The sequence below is a fragment of the Marmota flaviventris genome, chromosome 9 (assembly GCF_047511675.1).
Source record: "Marmota flaviventris isolate mMarFla1 chromosome 9, mMarFla1.hap1, whole genome shotgun sequence".
NCBI lineage: Eukaryota > Metazoa > Chordata > Mammalia > Rodentia > Sciuridae > Marmota > Marmota flaviventris.
This window is the reverse complement of record NC_092506.1, coordinates 104,830,586-104,847,969: the sequence shown is the minus strand read 5'-3', so window position 1 is coordinate 104,847,969 and position 17,384 is coordinate 104,830,586. Positions and strand designations below refer to the sequence as shown.

Here is a 17,384-nt window from a genome sequence, read left to right as displayed (position 1 = left end):
AGGAGGCTGAGAAAGAAAAATTACAAGTTTGAGGCCAGCCTCAGCAACACTGGAAGATCCTTGGCAAATTAGCAAGACTGTGTCTCAAAATAAAAAAATAAAAAAATGCTTGGGATGTAGCTCAGTGGTAAAACACTCCTGGGTTCAATCTCTAGTACTTAAAAAAAAAAAAATCTGGACTCACATACTACATGTATAGATGTAAAGCTAACAAATGTCCTTGCCCATCAATCATGTAATGATAATTTCAATTATTTCACAGATCCTAGGTAATATGAATTTAATATTCTTTCAATGCCATCCTTATCTTCTTGCTTTTCCTTTTTACCTGTTTGTTTTCTGCCTCCTTGACAGCCTGATTTACATAATTTAAGATCTGACGACAGTGATCAGCAGCTTTCTTCACCTTCTCTCTTTCCATTGGCCATTCTAAATATGGGGAAGAAATTCAGAATGTAAAATAGGAAAAATTAAAAAAAAAAAAAATATATACATGAGATTTCATCTTATTTCAACAGTTCATAAGAACATACTAAGACCCTAAATATTTTTATGCTAGGTTAAAATGTATGGCAGAATCTTGATTTGGATAGTCTTTGAATAGGTGAGACCTCTGATAACAATACTTTATTTTTTTTTTTTTTTTGTGACCAAGAATTTTTTTTATTTGAAGTTTTCTAACAAAAAACTAGATATATTCAGATGAAAAATTTTACAGTATTGAAATAATTTATTATTTTAACCTGGTTCAAGAATTACTACATATCAACATACATAGTGTAAAAAATACAGCCTAAACAAATTGTATATTTAACTCATTATTTAAAACCCTTTTTGATAAAGAAATCAGAATCTATTTCTTAAATAGTTTTCTTTATTGTACTCTCTCAAACTTATAAATATAGGCTTGTAAGTGGCATACAACTTGGATTTGTTTTTAATAGAGCTTTATGGTTGTAATAGTAGTTGGGTTCATCCCAAAAAACTCATACATGCATGAAGTCAATTTCAGTTCATGATCCCCCTTCCTCCACCCTTTTCCCTTCTGTTCCTTCCCCACCTGCCTCTACTACACTAGACTTCCTTTAGATTTTCTATTAATTAATGCATTTGACTGGTTCCTTATATAATCTTATCCTTCCCTCCCCCTTTCCTTTATTTTACTCTAGCTTCCGCATATGAGATAAAACATTCCACCTTTAAGTTTCTGAATTTGGCTTATTTCACTTGGCTCGATATTCTCCATTACCATCCATTTACCAGTGAACACCATGATATCACTTTTTAATGGCTGAATAGAACTTCATTGTGTATATATACACACCATAATTTCTTAATCCATTCATCTATTGATGGGCTCAACTGGGTAAATTCCATAATTTGGGTAGTGTGAATTGTGCTGCTATAAACACACTGATATGGCTATGTTGCTTTATATAGTATGCCAATTTTAGATCTTTTGGGAAAACACCTGATGACAGTACTTTAAAACATAAGTTTTCATCTTTAAAAAGAAACCATAATATAGAACCCTAAATTCAGAAATTATGCATTACATAAAATATAATGATCATAATATTACACACTACAGGGGGAAGGTCTCAACTCACTTTGTAAGCTATATAAAACAGGACCCTCTTTTCCCCCTAGAATTTCGTAGTGCAGAGCCTATATAATTATGTCCAGTGGCCCTGTTAAAGCAATATTTTTTAAGTAACACAATTCAAAAAAATTCCAAAACAAGTTTCTTTGAATTTGAGATTATATCTAAAGAAAGAAAATCAATTACAATGTTTATATCATTAAAATAGAAGATAAAGTTCACCAAAATGTGCTGAGGCTACATTTTGCCTAAGAGATACCAAAATCAGAACATTCAGAATTATAGTCAACAATGGTCCAGCTATACTGAACAGATATAATAAGGTATAAAAATTAACAGGTACGAATGTTTCTCAATTATGCAAATTCTCAGACATAGAAATAGGAATTAGATTGTACAAATATTAATTCAAAAAAAGTATGAGAGCCTAAAGCTAAACTGAGAAACTCAGATTCACTTCATGTTTCAAAACAGGAGCTGGAATGATGATAGCACATTGGTTTAACTTAGTAGAACTACATATATAGATACAAAACATCTCTTCAACCCAATACAGATGTTCTTCAAACAAATATATATGCTCGAATGAGGATGGACAAATTTTTCTATAAAAAATCAGATAATTGTTTTATACTTTACAGACTAAATGGCCTCTCTTGCAACTACTCAACACTGCTATTGCAGTATAAAAGCTGGCAGAGACAGTATGTAAACAGATAGGTAAGGCTGTGTAAGCTGTGTTTAATAAAACTTTATTTGTAAAACTAGGCAGTGTTCCTGATTTGGACCATAATCCCCACAGTTTGCCAAACTCTCACTATAGCTACTAATGGATACATTAAATCCAACAGTCTAAAGAAGACTGGATTAGATTTTTTTTAGAAAATCCAACTCCAAGCATCAGGATGCTGTGAGAGATTACTTAGCAGGACATATTCTTTTTCTTTCTTTCTTTTTTGTTGTTCTTGGCTTTTTTTATTTCAGGGAGAATGCTGTACCTGTGTATTTGGCAATGTTATCCAAAAGAAGTGGGTATTTAGTAAGCCTCTGCATTTGGGTGGGAATGATATCTTTCAGCTGAAGGCGACGACAAAGTGGATTACTCTCAGCATCCTAAAATTAAAAGAAATAAATGAATATGTACTCTTATTAGGCAGTACATTGTACCACATAAGTACCTATAACATTCTGGTTATTAAATCAAGACAAAAAATAACAAGACACATCATTGCCACACTACGATTCTGCTTTCTCCTCTAATCTCACATAGAGGGAAGAAAGCCTGTTATCAATGGTTTCTGCTACCTGTTTAAGCACTAACTGACAGCATCCACAATCAACTAACAATTACCTTCCTGTGTTAAAACTGCTTTATGTTCACCTATTCAAAAAATGTAAGTACACTTTCCTGACTGGCATTCCTATTAAAAGTTGGTTAACTTCTTTGTTATCTGCCATTCCAAGTAGGCACAATGGATCACCAGTCTGGACATGACAGCTTATCTATATCAGAAGTCTACAAACATTCAGTAATGTGCCAGTTAGTAAATATTTAGGTTTTGAAGGTCAGTCTCTCTTAAAATTACTTGACCCTGCTGTTTTAGCAAAAAAGCAGCCACAGACAATTTATAAATGAATGAACATTGCTTTATGTAGTACAACAACAACAAAAATAAAATCTCTAAGATGGACTCCAAGATTTCCATATTTTGGTGGAAACACTCTGCATAATCCCATCCCACTGAGTGGATGAAATCCATGAATAAAGAGGCATACCATTCCTATGATTAGCTTACTAACTATCAGTTGCCTGTGAGTTAATCACAAAGGATATTACCCCCAGGTGGGTCTGACTTAATCAGAAAAGACTTGAAAAGAAACCTGGGTCAGAGATCTCCATTCCTAATAGTCTGGAAGAAAACAAACATCTATCTGTAGCTGTAAACTGGGGATCATATGATAAAGAGAAACATTCTATAGGAGATTGCTCCCTAGCCAACAACTAATAGGAAGGCAAGGACCTCAGTTATTCATTTTTAAGGAAATGAATTCGAACAACCAGTGAGCTTAGAAGAGATTCCCGAGTCTTAGATGAGAACTGCGGCTCTAGCTAACATTTTGACCCTGAAAACAGGATCTAGCTAAATTGTGGTCATATTCCTAAACAACAAAAGCTGTGAGACAATAAATTTGCATTAAGTGGTCACTTAATGTATATTATACAATACAAAATAAATACAACTGTGTTCCAATTAAACTTTATTTTTAAAAATAGGCATAAGGCTGGATAATTTACCTATGAGCTGTAGTTATCAACTCTTATCTATACCAATGTAAACACCTACCCCAGTGAGTATGACTGCTGTTATAGTCTTCCTTGGACCCGATATAAGCCCATTTTAATGTTTTAACAATATTCTTTTAATAATATATATATATGGATGAATTCCTGATAAAATCTCTATGGTAATGTGGATTTCTACATCAAGTATTTTAATCCTGACATATATTTTTTTTTGTTCATCATTCCAAAATTATTTTTATGCTTCCAATAATTTAAGAGATAAATATTGTTATTTTAAATGTTAACAAAAATGTAATCCTGTAAAAGACAGTCTAAGTCAGGATTCTCCAAGTTTATTCGGTAATAGTTAAAAACTTGCATTATTTTCATTCAACTCACTTGCACAAATGTCTGGAATCGAGAGTCCTTTTTCTGACGAGACTTGATCATTTCCAGAGCGAAAGGTTGATTACTGCAAAACGTAGCAGCAGCATGTTTCAACTTCTCCTCTCCTGGTCCACTGAACTGTACCAAGAATGCAAAGAAAACAATAGAGAATGAGATACAGAGCTTATACAAGGCCATGCAAAATAAGAGACAACCATGATCCTTTCAATATTCTAGTAGAATGTATTCTCAATTGACAACAAATATAGAACTAGATATTTATGTGCAGTATCAATAGCTCTCCATTAGGAAAGGTCTGACCCTGACACATCCAGGCCTTTTCTGATAGGACATCAATGTTTTCTTGCTGGTAACTTATCATAACTTGTTACCTTTCAGCCCACACCACTACTAAATCAGATAGAAAGGTGACATTTGATGAAGGCAAAAAGGAAATAGAATATTTTTCAAGTGCTGTCAACTTCAAGGAAAAGAATTGTCAAACATGCATTGCATATCTATTGAAGCTAACCTTCAGAAATGAAGAAATTTAGATATTCTCAGATGAATGGAAACTAAAATAATTAGCTTCTATCAGACTTACCCTTAAAGAATGGTAAAGGTCTTCAAACAGGAAACTAATCATGGAGCATCAAGAAGGATCAAAGAACAATGGAAAGGATAGACATTTGGACAAATAAAATAGATAATCCTTATCCTTACAGAACTAGATATTTATGTGCAGTACAAATATACAATATCCATCTTTTGCCCATTATGATGTTTTCATCTTAAATTTCATTTTATTAATAATAAAATTGTTATTTGACTTTAAAAAAAGGGAGGGAGGGTGACATTTGGAGAATACGAGACACAAAATGCCTGGAGACTCAGATTAAAATTTCATTTTCACAGACCCTGACACCTTTACAAGAATTACATTTTTACTGCTCCAGGAAACAAATCCTTAGGACACTAGCTTGTTTTCCTACTAACTATGAAATACGCTGTGACTAAAAGCAGCGTAGAGATTAAATTAATTACTGCTACATTTGTGCAGAGGCCAGAGTTGGCTTTGTTGGGGCGGGGGACGCTATGAGCTTATGAACCTCTTGTGAAAAATTACGCTTTTTAATCAATATTTTTAATTTATAAATTTGTTATATATGACAGAATTCTAAATGATTATTATTATTTTTGGTACTGAGGATTGAATCCAGGGGTGTTTAACCACTGAGCCACATCCCCAGCCCTTTTTTGTATTTTATTTAGAGACAGGGTCTCACTGAGTTACTTAGAGCCTTGCTAAGTTGTTGAAACTGGCTTTGAACTCATCCTCCTGCCTCAGCCTCCCAAGATGCTGGGATTATAGGTGTGCACCACCACACCCAGTTTAGAATTTTAAAATTTGATGAAACACCTAACAAGTACTTCATTAATAGGGTGTTCTTACAAAACAAGGAGAGAAATGAATTACAGTAGATGGGGTGGAGAGAGAAGATGGGAGGGGAGGGGAGGGGGGATAGTAGAGGATAGGAAAGGTAGCAGAATACAACAGTTACTAATATGGCATTATGTAAAAATGTGGATGTGTAACCGATGTGATTCTGCAATCTGTATTTGGGGTAAAAATGGGAGTTCATAACCCACTTGAATCTAATGTATGAAATATGATATGTCAAGAGCTTTGTAATGTTTAAAACAACCAATTAAAAAAAATAATTCTTTAAATAAGTTCAAAGCCAGTTTCAGCAACTTAGCAAGGCTCTAAGTAACTCAGTGAGACCCTGTCTCTAAATAAAATACAAAAAAGGGCTAGGGATGTGGCTCAGTAGTTAAGCGCCCTTGGATTCAATCCTCGGTACCCAAAATAACAATAATCATTTAGAATTCTGTCATATATAACAAATTTAAAATATTGATTAGAAAGCATAATTTTTCACACAAAAATTGCTTTATGATTTTTTTTTCAGTATTACTGGTGATTGAACCCAGGGTCTCACGCATGACAGGCAAGTGCTCTACTATTGAGCTATAGCACCAGTCTTGTTTTATGGTTTATAAAGAGGTTTCTCATACAATCTTCTATTTAAAGTCATTTTCCCAAAAAGTCTGTAAATGAAGATATTTTGTAAAAAGTTCCTTTATAGTATATCTGTATATATATTCTTTTCTTCAAGTAGGTCACATACAGATTGATATTTAATAGGTCAAACTTTATATTCTTATTCTATTCTAACTATGACATTTAGCTTAGGGGTTGAGAGCTTGCCTAACGTATGCAAGGCCCTAGGTCCAATATTCAGCATTGTAAAAATAAAAAAATAAATATGACTATCAACATGTATCAAGATCAGACTGGCAGCTTTTTTGGTATGTTTGTTGATCAAAGCACCACAAAACAAAACAAAACAAAAATCCTCTGGGTTTTCAAAAGAAAATAATGTCACCAATCTGAAGCAGTTTTATAGTAATTTTTCAAGTAGTTTATGTGATCCTAAGGGACCAATACAAGACAGACTCTCCAAAATTATTTTCAAAAAACAGCAGAGCTGGGTGGAGTAGTGCACACCTGTAATACCAGCATCAGCAACTTAGCAAGGTCCTAATCAACTTAGCAAGACCCTGACTCAAAATTTAAAAATTAAAATTAAAAAAAAAAAATAGCAGGAAGAGACTAGGAGCATAGCTCAGTAACAGAGCATATTCTCAGCATGTGTAAGGCTACGGGTTGAGTCCCCAGCACTGATTTAAAAAAAAAAAAAATCTAAATCTAAAGGTTTGTTTATGATTTTTGCTTTTAGAATTTCTAACCACTGCTTTCCCCCAAATGAACCTTCGTTATGTAACCATTAATAAATCAAAATGATTATTGCATTCTGTTTTAACTCAACTTTTAATAGATATACTATAATGGCCAAAAATACACTTCTTTTTATGTGTTCTAAAATAACTTTTTTGTCGCTCTTTGTTCATATATTTCTCTATTTTCTTTTGCCATACAGATTTATGCAGTCTAATGGGCTGTGATAAGAGGATCAATTGCACGTGTGTATCTTATTAATGATAAACATCACTTGACACTAGGTCTTAAACCTTATTTATAGGAGATGCCAATGAATCTGCTTGGGAATCAAGGTGCAATATCTTAAATCCATACACCTTACAACCTTTTAATCAAAGTTTGACATAGAAATGATGCTATACTCTGTGATACTATAAAATGAAATGATGGTCTTATAAAATTTTTGATTTTCTGTTTCAAGTTAATAGTATACAGTGAAACCACTCAGTTATAATTTTCATTGCCTACACTGAGATCAAGAAACAAGATGAAGCTGGGCATAATGGCACACCCTACAATTCCAGTTACTAAGGGGGTTACAACAGGAGGAATGCAAGTTTGAGACCATCCTAGGCAATTTACTCTGTATCAAAATATAAAAAGGGCTGGGGATATCCCAAGCAGATAACTCAATGGTAGAGTGCCCCTGGGTTCAGTTCCCAATAACACACCAAAAAAGGGGGGGGGCGGGCAGGGAAATGAGTCACATTATCACAGGGTAGCCATAGAATAAGTTGAATTTTTCAAAGAAATTAAATATCCTTAATAACAATAATTCTAACGTGGGTCTAAGATGGAAAGTGCAAGGTAAAACTGGATTAGGATTTGTAGCTCCTGTTCTGAGTCAAGTGATTAAAAAAGAGGTCTTTTAATAGATTATGAGATTCTGAGCCATTTCTCACCACCAAGAAAGCAGTAAGATAAACATTGTTTTGGTTAGCTTTCTATTCTCTAATCTTTTTAAAAGTTACAATTTTAGAATTACTAAAATCTCATGGCATTTCCTCAAGAACCATACACACACACACACACACACTTCTGTGTGCCTATTTTAAAACATTCTTATTCAGTCTATGTTAAAATTTGAGAACTAAATCACAGACTTTATTGTAATTCACAGCCTTAACTACATAGTGATGATGGTGGGATGTGATGACCATTATTATCCAAAGTACAAGTATAAAGACACAATTGGTGTGAATATACTATGATATGAAAAATTGTGCTCTATGTGTGTAATAAGAATTGTAATGCATTCCGCTGTCATATGTAAATTAAAAAATTTTTTAAAAAGTTTAAATCAAATGCCTTCCTCAAGAAGGTTTTCAATACGTTCAAGTTTAGGTCCCTGTGCTATACATTCCCATAACAACTTGTGTTTTTCCCCCTTTTTTTGTACTCATCTTGCATTAAATAACTTACGTTCTGTGAAGGCAGGAGACATGTATGTTTTGATTGCCACTAGCTCCTTTCACAGCACTGTACAGTATATATTCACAGAGTTAGAAAGATGGAATTTGACAAAAAAACTACTACAGCCTTTGGACTCCTTCCTCATACTGTTCATAAAATTAAGTAATTTTCACTTTTCTACTATTGTGAGAGCAATCATGGATATACAATTGTCTCAGAGTATAATTTCAAGATCTGAACAACAGAAGATGGCTAAAATTCTGTACCACTTAAATTATTTTTTTGTGTGTGTGTGACAATATTTTTTAATGTGCATTAACTCCAAAGCCCTGAAAATTATTTTTTCAGATGGAATTACCTCTTGACAAGGATATAAATTATTTAAGAACCATTTTACCAGTTTTTAAAACACAAAGGACCAGTATATTTATTTCAATAAAATATAGCACTTAGTTTGAGCATTGATTAGTACATATTAATCAAGAATATCCACACTCTAAACCCTTTTCAGCTTTTCATTAACTTTGCAAACTGGATGGGTTTGCATATTTAGAAAGACTTGACCTTGAATCTTATCATCAAATGTCTCTAAAAACATTAAAAAATTTTCCTTACCCAGGTCAACAGATCTTCCCCAATGTGATCAATAACAGAGGTCTCATTCCTCTTTCGAACAGCCTTCATTTGTTCATTCAGCCCAACTAAATAAAAGAAAAAAAAAATTAAATAAAAATTTTAAAAAAGAAAAATTTAGTACACAACCTAAAAAAGTTTAATACACAATCTAAAAAATTTTGATTGATAGCAAAGTTTTCAAAAACAAAATTTTCAGAATAGCACAACTCCTTCTAATCTCTGTAAACAAAAATCTGAACATACGCTTATGCATCCAGAGACTGTAAAACAGTGTCTGAAAAGTGTTTTTACTGTTAAAGCATCAAACAACATTTTTAGAAACTAGTATATTAAATATAGTGCAGTAGCATCAAACATCATTTAACCTCAGGACTTCATCTTCATAATCATGCTCAAAAAGAACTTAAGTATCAACAGTGCTGATTGTGCTCACTGTTCCTTTCAAAATGTGTCCTGTTTATAGGCAACAGATATAATCAGGCCTAAAGTTATCAATGCATTCTGATGGGACCTAACATTACCCAAAAAGTTGTAAAGAACATCAATTTGGTTGATAGGTGTTGGTGGGAAGTGATAATATTCTTGACAAAGAGAGATTGGAAATTTAGAGAAATAGTAACCTACAAAGAGCAGAATATCCTACTAGGAATATCCTACTACTATCTATAAAAGTAGATTATTCAAACAGGGAAAGACACAGGTTGAATTTTTGTATATTTACAAAATGTGTATCAAGCAACAATACAATAAAGCAATGCCTAAAATTTATCATACTATGGGATTCCATATTGTGTATTGCTATTTACAAAACCTACTTCTACATGTATTAGGACATGGGACACATATGTTCAAAACCTTTTATACTGAAATTGATAAGAAATGTTTAAGGGTAATTTTGACTATTCATGTTTTTAAGCTTAAGTGCTGACTTTAGACCTGAAGCCCTATGATAACACTTCATATACAAAGCTTGATGACTGTAGGGCAAAAGGATCTAGTCAAAATTCCATCATTTCTTCATTTATATTATGTGCTCATATATAACTTCAGAAATGCTAACATGGATACATTTACAAAATTACATGAAATTATATAAAAGCACCTAAGAACTGCCTTATAGATTCCCAATCTTTTCTCTATTGGAAATGTAGGGGCAAAGATCACGTCAGTTTCTCTTACCATGAAGTTGAAGAATATCTTCCAAGTTTGAAAAAATCTTTCGTAGTTCTGAAGGTGAAAGAATTCCTTCTCTGGATACTCGCTGATAGAATACTTGATCAAGAACCTTCAATGTTCGAACATGAGCTCTCTCGGTGTAGAACAATTCTAAGCAAAAAGAAAAAAAAAAAGGAAAGAAATGGGGGAGGGGAGATATGAGTTATTTCCTCACTTAGAATAATTCCATGGGACTAAATAGAGCCTTTTAGCTGGAATTAGGTAGCAAATGAGTTAAATAATATTTAGCATTTACTTAGCAAATCACTTTGATTCCATGAAATTCTCCAACATAGTGATTCTGAGTTAAATGTGAACAAATGAAAAATATCCTTCAAAACAATTTTGTACTTAAAAGTTAAGTATACCCTACTCTTCCATTTATAATATCTACATATCAAAATGACAATATTAGAAAACTGAAAGCCTCAATACCATACAGCCTTTAGCTTGAGCCTTCTTCAGAAATAACAGTACTTTTGGCTATCTAATTTTCCTATAAACTCTCATTTATGGAACTAGACTGTAACTTCACTATGTTGTAATGTTGTCAGAGACAGGGAGGGTATTTATTCAAATGACATTCTAGGGATAAGGATACAGTATTCGTGCCACATATCTGTCACAAACATATTGGAGTAACTAAAGAATGCTGAACCAGGGTTTGAAAGGACATAGATCCTAGTTTTCCCCTTTTCACTTATGGGCTATAAGATCTTTTTTTTAATATTTATTTTTTAGTTTTAGATGGACACAATATCTTTATTTTATTTTTATGTGGTGCTGAGGATCAAACCCAGTGCCTCTCGCATGCTAGGCAAGCACGCTACCACTTGAGTCACATCCCGAGCCCATCGGCTATATAATCTTAACTCAACTAATCCCATTGGGCGTTTTAGCTTCCTATTTATAATTTCTGCATAAAAAATAATTTAATCTGAAAGTAAAGTGATGGGATAAGTATCTCAATGATTCATCAACTCTAAACTATAATGCTATGGATCCTGAATATCTTGAAGGTTAAACATTCTTTCCTATTAAGTTATCAATAAGAATTATAATACCATTTGCATTTTTTGAGTTGAAGCGTTCAAGGATCATTTATCTAATTTAATTCCATCTTTGTTTAAAACAAAGTGGTAAGAGAAACTGAAGCACACTCCAGGGTTGAGGGATTTGCTTTATTCTGATAAAACTCAATATACATGAATGACAAAAACAATTAAACTCACCATTAATCACTTCCTGTCTTTTGATCTCAGAAGGTTTGAGTCCCAGTAACACTTCTCTACTAACAAGCTGCTGCCAGTTGGGTGGATCTGTCTCTAGGTCATTTTCAAATTGTTCATCCTCACTTTGACTTTCTCCAAAGGCTATGCTGTCAAACCTAACAAAGAAAAATGATAAATTCTGTTTGAGGACTTCAAGTGGATAATGTGAAGCTACACAAGTCTTAAGATTACGGTAATCAGTCAGATTTCTGCAATTGATCAAAAAGCCTAAAATAACTTCCTGTTCTACAAAACAGCTTATAAATGTTATATACACCTTAATGTATATCTTTTGAATTATATGTGCATATTAAAAACTTTATACAATTTAACAGATTTGTGTACAGGGCTTCTTTTCCTTTCAGATTGGAACTTTAGGGGGGAAAAGCTCTATTTCTTAAAATGTGCCTTTATTCAAAGCTACTTAAGATTTACTTACTTTCTAAAGGGCTTTGGTGTCCCATGTTCCATCACCCTAAAACAGTGGAGAATAGAGTCAACATGACATACAATTTTGAATCCAGAAAATACATAACATTTTTACAAGGGATTGGTACTCGAAGGAATACTATAATTATATAGAAAATTCTTGTGGTAGTTACAGTTCCAATTTTAATATTTATTTCCTTTTATCCAAAATTGTAATAATTGATTAGACTTAATTCATTTTTAAGCATTTTAATAATACTTTATTCAGACTGAAATAACAAGACCTGATTATTATAAATTGGGATATATATGAATATGTCAAAAAACTTTTTAGAAAAATCCATGTTCCTACCAACCAGATATATTTACTATTAGCATTTTGGAATAGATCCTTCTAATCTTTTTCCAACTTTTTATTAAAAAAATGCATAAATTATAAATATACAGAACAATGAATTTTCACAAATTGGACTACTTTTTTGTATAAACAGCAGCTAGTCAACAAACTGAATACTACCAGCAAATAGAAGTTCCCTTTTCACCTCCTTCCACTTGTTGGAACTCCCTGTGCCCCAAAAGTAAAGCATTTTAACACCACAGATTCATTTTGCCTATTTTTGAGCTCTACATATTATAATGATACAGTATAATTTTTTCATGTCTAAGTTTCTTTTATTCAATACGGTGTGTGAGACTCATTCACATGGTTGCTCATAGCTGTCAATCTTTCATTTTCCTTGCTCTATGTCATTCTATTTTGTGACCACATATCAGAAAGCGAATGTCTTTTTTATTCATTCTATGTTGATGAACATTTGGGTAATTTCTAGTTTTCTGAATAAATAGTACTGCTATTAAAAAAAAAAAAAAAAGAGTCAACCAGAAAAAAAAAATAATGGATATCAAGGAGTTCATATCAAAGATACTGAAAACTGGGTCAAACTCCAATGGCTAGACAAACAATTCTCTCAGAAATAGGATGTATTTAATGTAAAATGAACAGAAGAAAAATTTCAGTACCTATCTAATATTTACTACCAACAAGTGCTAGTTCTATATAAGGAAAAATGCTAGATAGTACACAAGTAGAATATAATTCAAAAAACTTTAAGCTATGCCCTAAACTTTTTCAGATCTTCTTTCGAATTACCTTTCTACTTCAAACTCCTCCTCCTGCACTTGGTCTAATGCAGGAGGTGGGAAATCAAAGATGGTATTGGGAGTACGAGGTGTGCCATCCAATGAGTCTCCAGATGCTGGTGTTTCTCCAACTTGTTTTGATCCTGAAAAAAACAGAAGTCAGACATTGAAAGTGAAGACTTTAAAAATATGAGACCCTGGAGATTTTTTTAAATGTTAAATGAGAAGCCAGCAGAGAAAAGAGATTGACAATGTGGCAGAGAGTATAAGCAATAGAACAAAGTTTCAAGACGGCAAAAAGAGATGAGGTATTGAATGTATATAAAGTGCAAGGTTACTAGCTGAAGGCGAGGTTTTAGTTAGATGGACAAGGAGATTTGTAGAGTTATGTAGTCTCAAATAATGTTAAAGATGCATTTTGCTTAAACTTTGGATCCTTACACATCTGGAAATGTCTTTATCCTTTCCTCATATTTGATGGAAAATTTAGGTGGGGGCAAAATTAAAAGTCTAAACTGTTTTCTTTCAGTAAGTTGAAGGAATTGCTCTTTTGTGTCCTAGCAGTGTTATAAGAAATGTGAAGCAGCATAATCACCATTTCCTTTGTCTTAAAAGCTTTTAGCATTTATTCTTGGTGCACTGATGTTTCTGAGGACATTTTAGGTATAGGTTTTTTTTAAATCACTCATTACATATAATCATGTGCCACATAACATTTCAACCAACAATGGACCATAAATACAATGGTCCCAAAAGATAACATTGTCTAGTGATAGCCTAGCCATCTTAACTTGCTTATGTATAAGACCTTTATAGTTATTTTCTATAACTTGTTTTCTACTTTAAATATTGGAAGCTGTGGTGGTTTGAAAATACATCCACAAACACTCTGATAATCCTCCCTTCAGGAGTAGATCTTGCTTCCTCTCTCCTAAAGTATGGGCCAGATTCAAGGACTTGGGTCTAACTTGCAGAAGTAGCAGTGTGTACCAATAGACTAAGATTGTCGGCTTTCTTCTTGTCCTCTCTATCAGATCATTCTGGGGAAAATCAGCTACTATGTCATGAAACACTAAAGCAGCTCTTTGGAGAAATCCATGTGGTGAGGAGCTGAGACATTAAGAAGGGGGTCTCATCTTTTAAAGAGACCAGATGCCAAAACCACCCAGCTAAGCTGCTGTCACATTTTTCACTCACCAAAAAGGTGAGATAATAAAGAATTTTGTGTTAAGCCATTAAGGTTTGGAGTAATTTATTACAAAGTGATTCATGACTATGCAATAGTCATTGTACTGTATTTAATGGTTATATTAATATTTTTTGGATGGGGAGTACTGGGGATTGAACCCAGGGGCACTTTACCACTGAGCTACATCCCCAACCCTTTTAAGTTTTTATTCTGAGACAAAGTCTCACTAAATTGTTAAAGCTGGCCATGAACTGTGATCCTCTTTCCTGAGTCTCTTCAATCACTGAGATTATGGGCCCAGGTTCAGCTTGTCTCTCCTTTTTTCATAGAATCCATTTCTTGCATTATAGATTTGATAACTTCTTTAATGTCTCAAAATATACTACTTAATTTAGAAGTATTTTTAAAAGTTCTTGTCTATTACCAAAAAGTATATTTTCTTTCTAGGGGCAGTTTTCCTATTTGGTTTGTATTCTTTCTTTGTGCCATTGTTTAATGTATCTGGTATTATATATTATACTAGGTCTTGACTCTCATATGCAGATTTTTCCAAGAGTGAATAGTGATATTCATATTTAAGAATGAAAGATCAGGCAGCTTATCTGGCTTTCTTTTGTATGGAAACAGCTCTGTTCTAGTTCAGGGCCCGAAGCAGGGTGTGTCACTGGCAAGCCTATTATCTGGCTTTACAGGTGCCCAAATGTTGGAATTCCAGGGCATCAACTCCATGAAAAATGTAACTCTCCCTACACAATTCACCCAATTTCTTTGAAAAAGAGCTCACTGAGTCTCTTCTTGTCCATAAATAACAGACTACTAAAAGGGGTCAGAAGGTGCTGACACAGTTGTTTTGATTACATTATTATTATTATTATTATTATTATTATTCAGTGTATTCATCACTGCAGCTCTATTTCTTACTTATGTACTCCATTACACACACTAACTCTGAGCCCAAAGTCTCCCCAGGGTTTCAATGGATAGAATGGCTTCTACATTGGATTCCTTAAACAAATTATAGGCTCTGACTTCCTTTACATTGTTTTATCCCTTAGAACAGTCTTGTCCACTTTCAATCTCTCAAATATTTGTTAAAAATATAATCCCTTCCTCTACTATCTTTCTCTTTATGATTTTTAATATCTTTCCTACTATTTTTTTATTTCAATGAGTCATGGAAGCCATGAAATATGAATACACTCAATCTAACACCTTCAGATATCCATACCTGACAAAATCCCAACAGTTCTCCAAATGTTACCCTCACACTTCCTTGCCTTAAATAGAAAACTGTTTACTGCCCCAATCCTTTCAAAAACTAATGTTTCTGTCTTACACTGTGTACTTCAAGGTGGAGATATGATGAACAGCCTTCCTTTTCCCTACATAACTTTTAGATTATTATCTTGCTGCCTTCTTGTAAAATTATTTGCACCACTGAAGTACTCACTCTCTGGATATTATCAGATGTTCTCCCTCCTCACAACAATCATCTAGCAGCCCTAAACATTTGGCTGCTGGCTCATCCTTCTCTTTTCCATGCTCAAATCATACTAGGTGACCTCCAAATATATGTATATTAAGCTATTCAAACTCCTGGCTCCTTGGTTCTTTGCCTTCTTCATCCTTAGTAACCTCCTCTATGATATCTTACTGACCACTCCCACACTCTCATCCTTGATCATGTCATCATCAGAAATGGAACAGCCTTAAGAAACACTAGTATAGATGGGCATTCCCTTCTCCAAATAAAACCAGCTGGTCTCCCAGCTTGCTTGCTTAAGAAATCCTTCATTATAACAAGTATAAAGAAATATGGTAATAAGTTGCTTTCCTAATTTTCTCCTGCAATTACTTCTTTTCCTTCTTTACAAATCCCCTTGCCCATCTAACTAAAACCTCGCCTTCAGCTAGTAACCTTGCCCTTTATATACACTCAACACCTCATCTCTTCTTGCCATCTTGAAACTTTGTTCTCTTGCTTATACTCTCTGCCACATAGTCAATCTCTTTTCTCTGCAGGCTTCTCATTAAACATTTTAAAAAATCTCCAGGATCTCAGATTTTTAAAGTCTTCTTTAGAATATCCCATCTCCCATATCTGCCTCTAACTACTGCCCAGTTCCCTCTATTCCTCTCTTACCTTTCTTTCTTAGACTTGGCACAATCTGAATTTTTCACTTCCTTGACTATTTCCCCCATATAACTAGCTGCATTGGGCAAGCATCTGCCTATGATTATTGTATGCTGACTTCTGGTACAAAGCTAATGTCTGACAGAGAGCTCAGTTTTTTGTTTTTTGTTTTTTTTTTTTGGATGAATGGGAACTACAAATTATCATTCAGCATAAATTTGTCATGGGTTAGAGAATATTAAAATGTTAAAATCAAATTAAACGGGGACTCAGTCATGATTAAAAGAATCCGCCTCTCCACTGTACAATTAGTATATTTGTTTAAAAATCTTGACACCAAGTTAAGCTGAACTATAGCACTGGCTCACCTATATCATTCTCTTTCCCTCCTTCTTGGGAAAGAGTGGACCCTGAAGCCACAGAGGACACGGAATTGGCAGGAAGGTATCCAGTGTCTGTTCCTTCATTTGCTAAGCCACATGGCCGCACCTTAGCAGAGTCCTGGGGTTCCGGACTCACAGATGAAGGTGTGGATAAATGCTTAGGATGGCGTGGCTTCTGTAGTTCCATGGCCCTGCCAACTGAACAGAAAATGACAGTTAATAATCTGTGTTGCTAAACAACTTTAAAAAAAGAGGAAATAAAAATATCCAGCAAAAAAAATGCCTGGAATATGGGCCCTAGAAAAACATAAAATAAATTATTATACAGAGCAAAGCACAGAGAAAAATAAAGAAGGGAGTGGAAGGGAAAGAAAGAGAGGTGGGCAACAAGAGAAAGGGAGAGGAAGATGGAGGAGGGAAATAAGGAGATGGAGGATGAACAGAAAAGGGAGTGA

General features: G+C 33.8%; 1 protein-coding gene across 6 annotated transcripts in view; it reads right to left on the bottom strand.

Moving 5' to 3' along the window:
* The window catches only part of Arhgef12 (Rho guanine nucleotide exchange factor 12), a 158,115-nt gene that overhangs the window by 14,972 nt on the left and 125,759 nt on the right, over nt 1–17,384 (bottom strand). For all 6 annotated transcript variants that reach the window (XM_071616777.1, XM_027930783.3, XM_071616780.1 and 3 more), the window contains 9 exons: nt 16,915–17,127; nt 13,234–13,366; nt 12,094–12,129; nt 11,616–11,770; nt 10,348–10,494; nt 9,148–9,233; nt 4,287–4,412; nt 2,602–2,716; nt 329–429 (listed from right to left, as the gene is read on the bottom strand). In XM_071616777.1, coding sequence (XP_071472878.1) covers nt 329–429; nt 2,602–2,716; nt 4,287–4,412; nt 9,148–9,233; nt 10,348–10,494; nt 11,616–11,770; nt 12,094–12,129; nt 13,234–13,366; nt 16,915–17,127 — 1,112 coding nt within the window. The remainder of the gene's footprint in view (nt 1–328; nt 430–2,601; nt 2,717–4,286; nt 4,413–9,147; nt 9,234–10,347; nt 10,495–11,615; nt 11,771–12,093; nt 12,130–13,233; nt 13,367–16,914; nt 17,128–17,384) is intronic.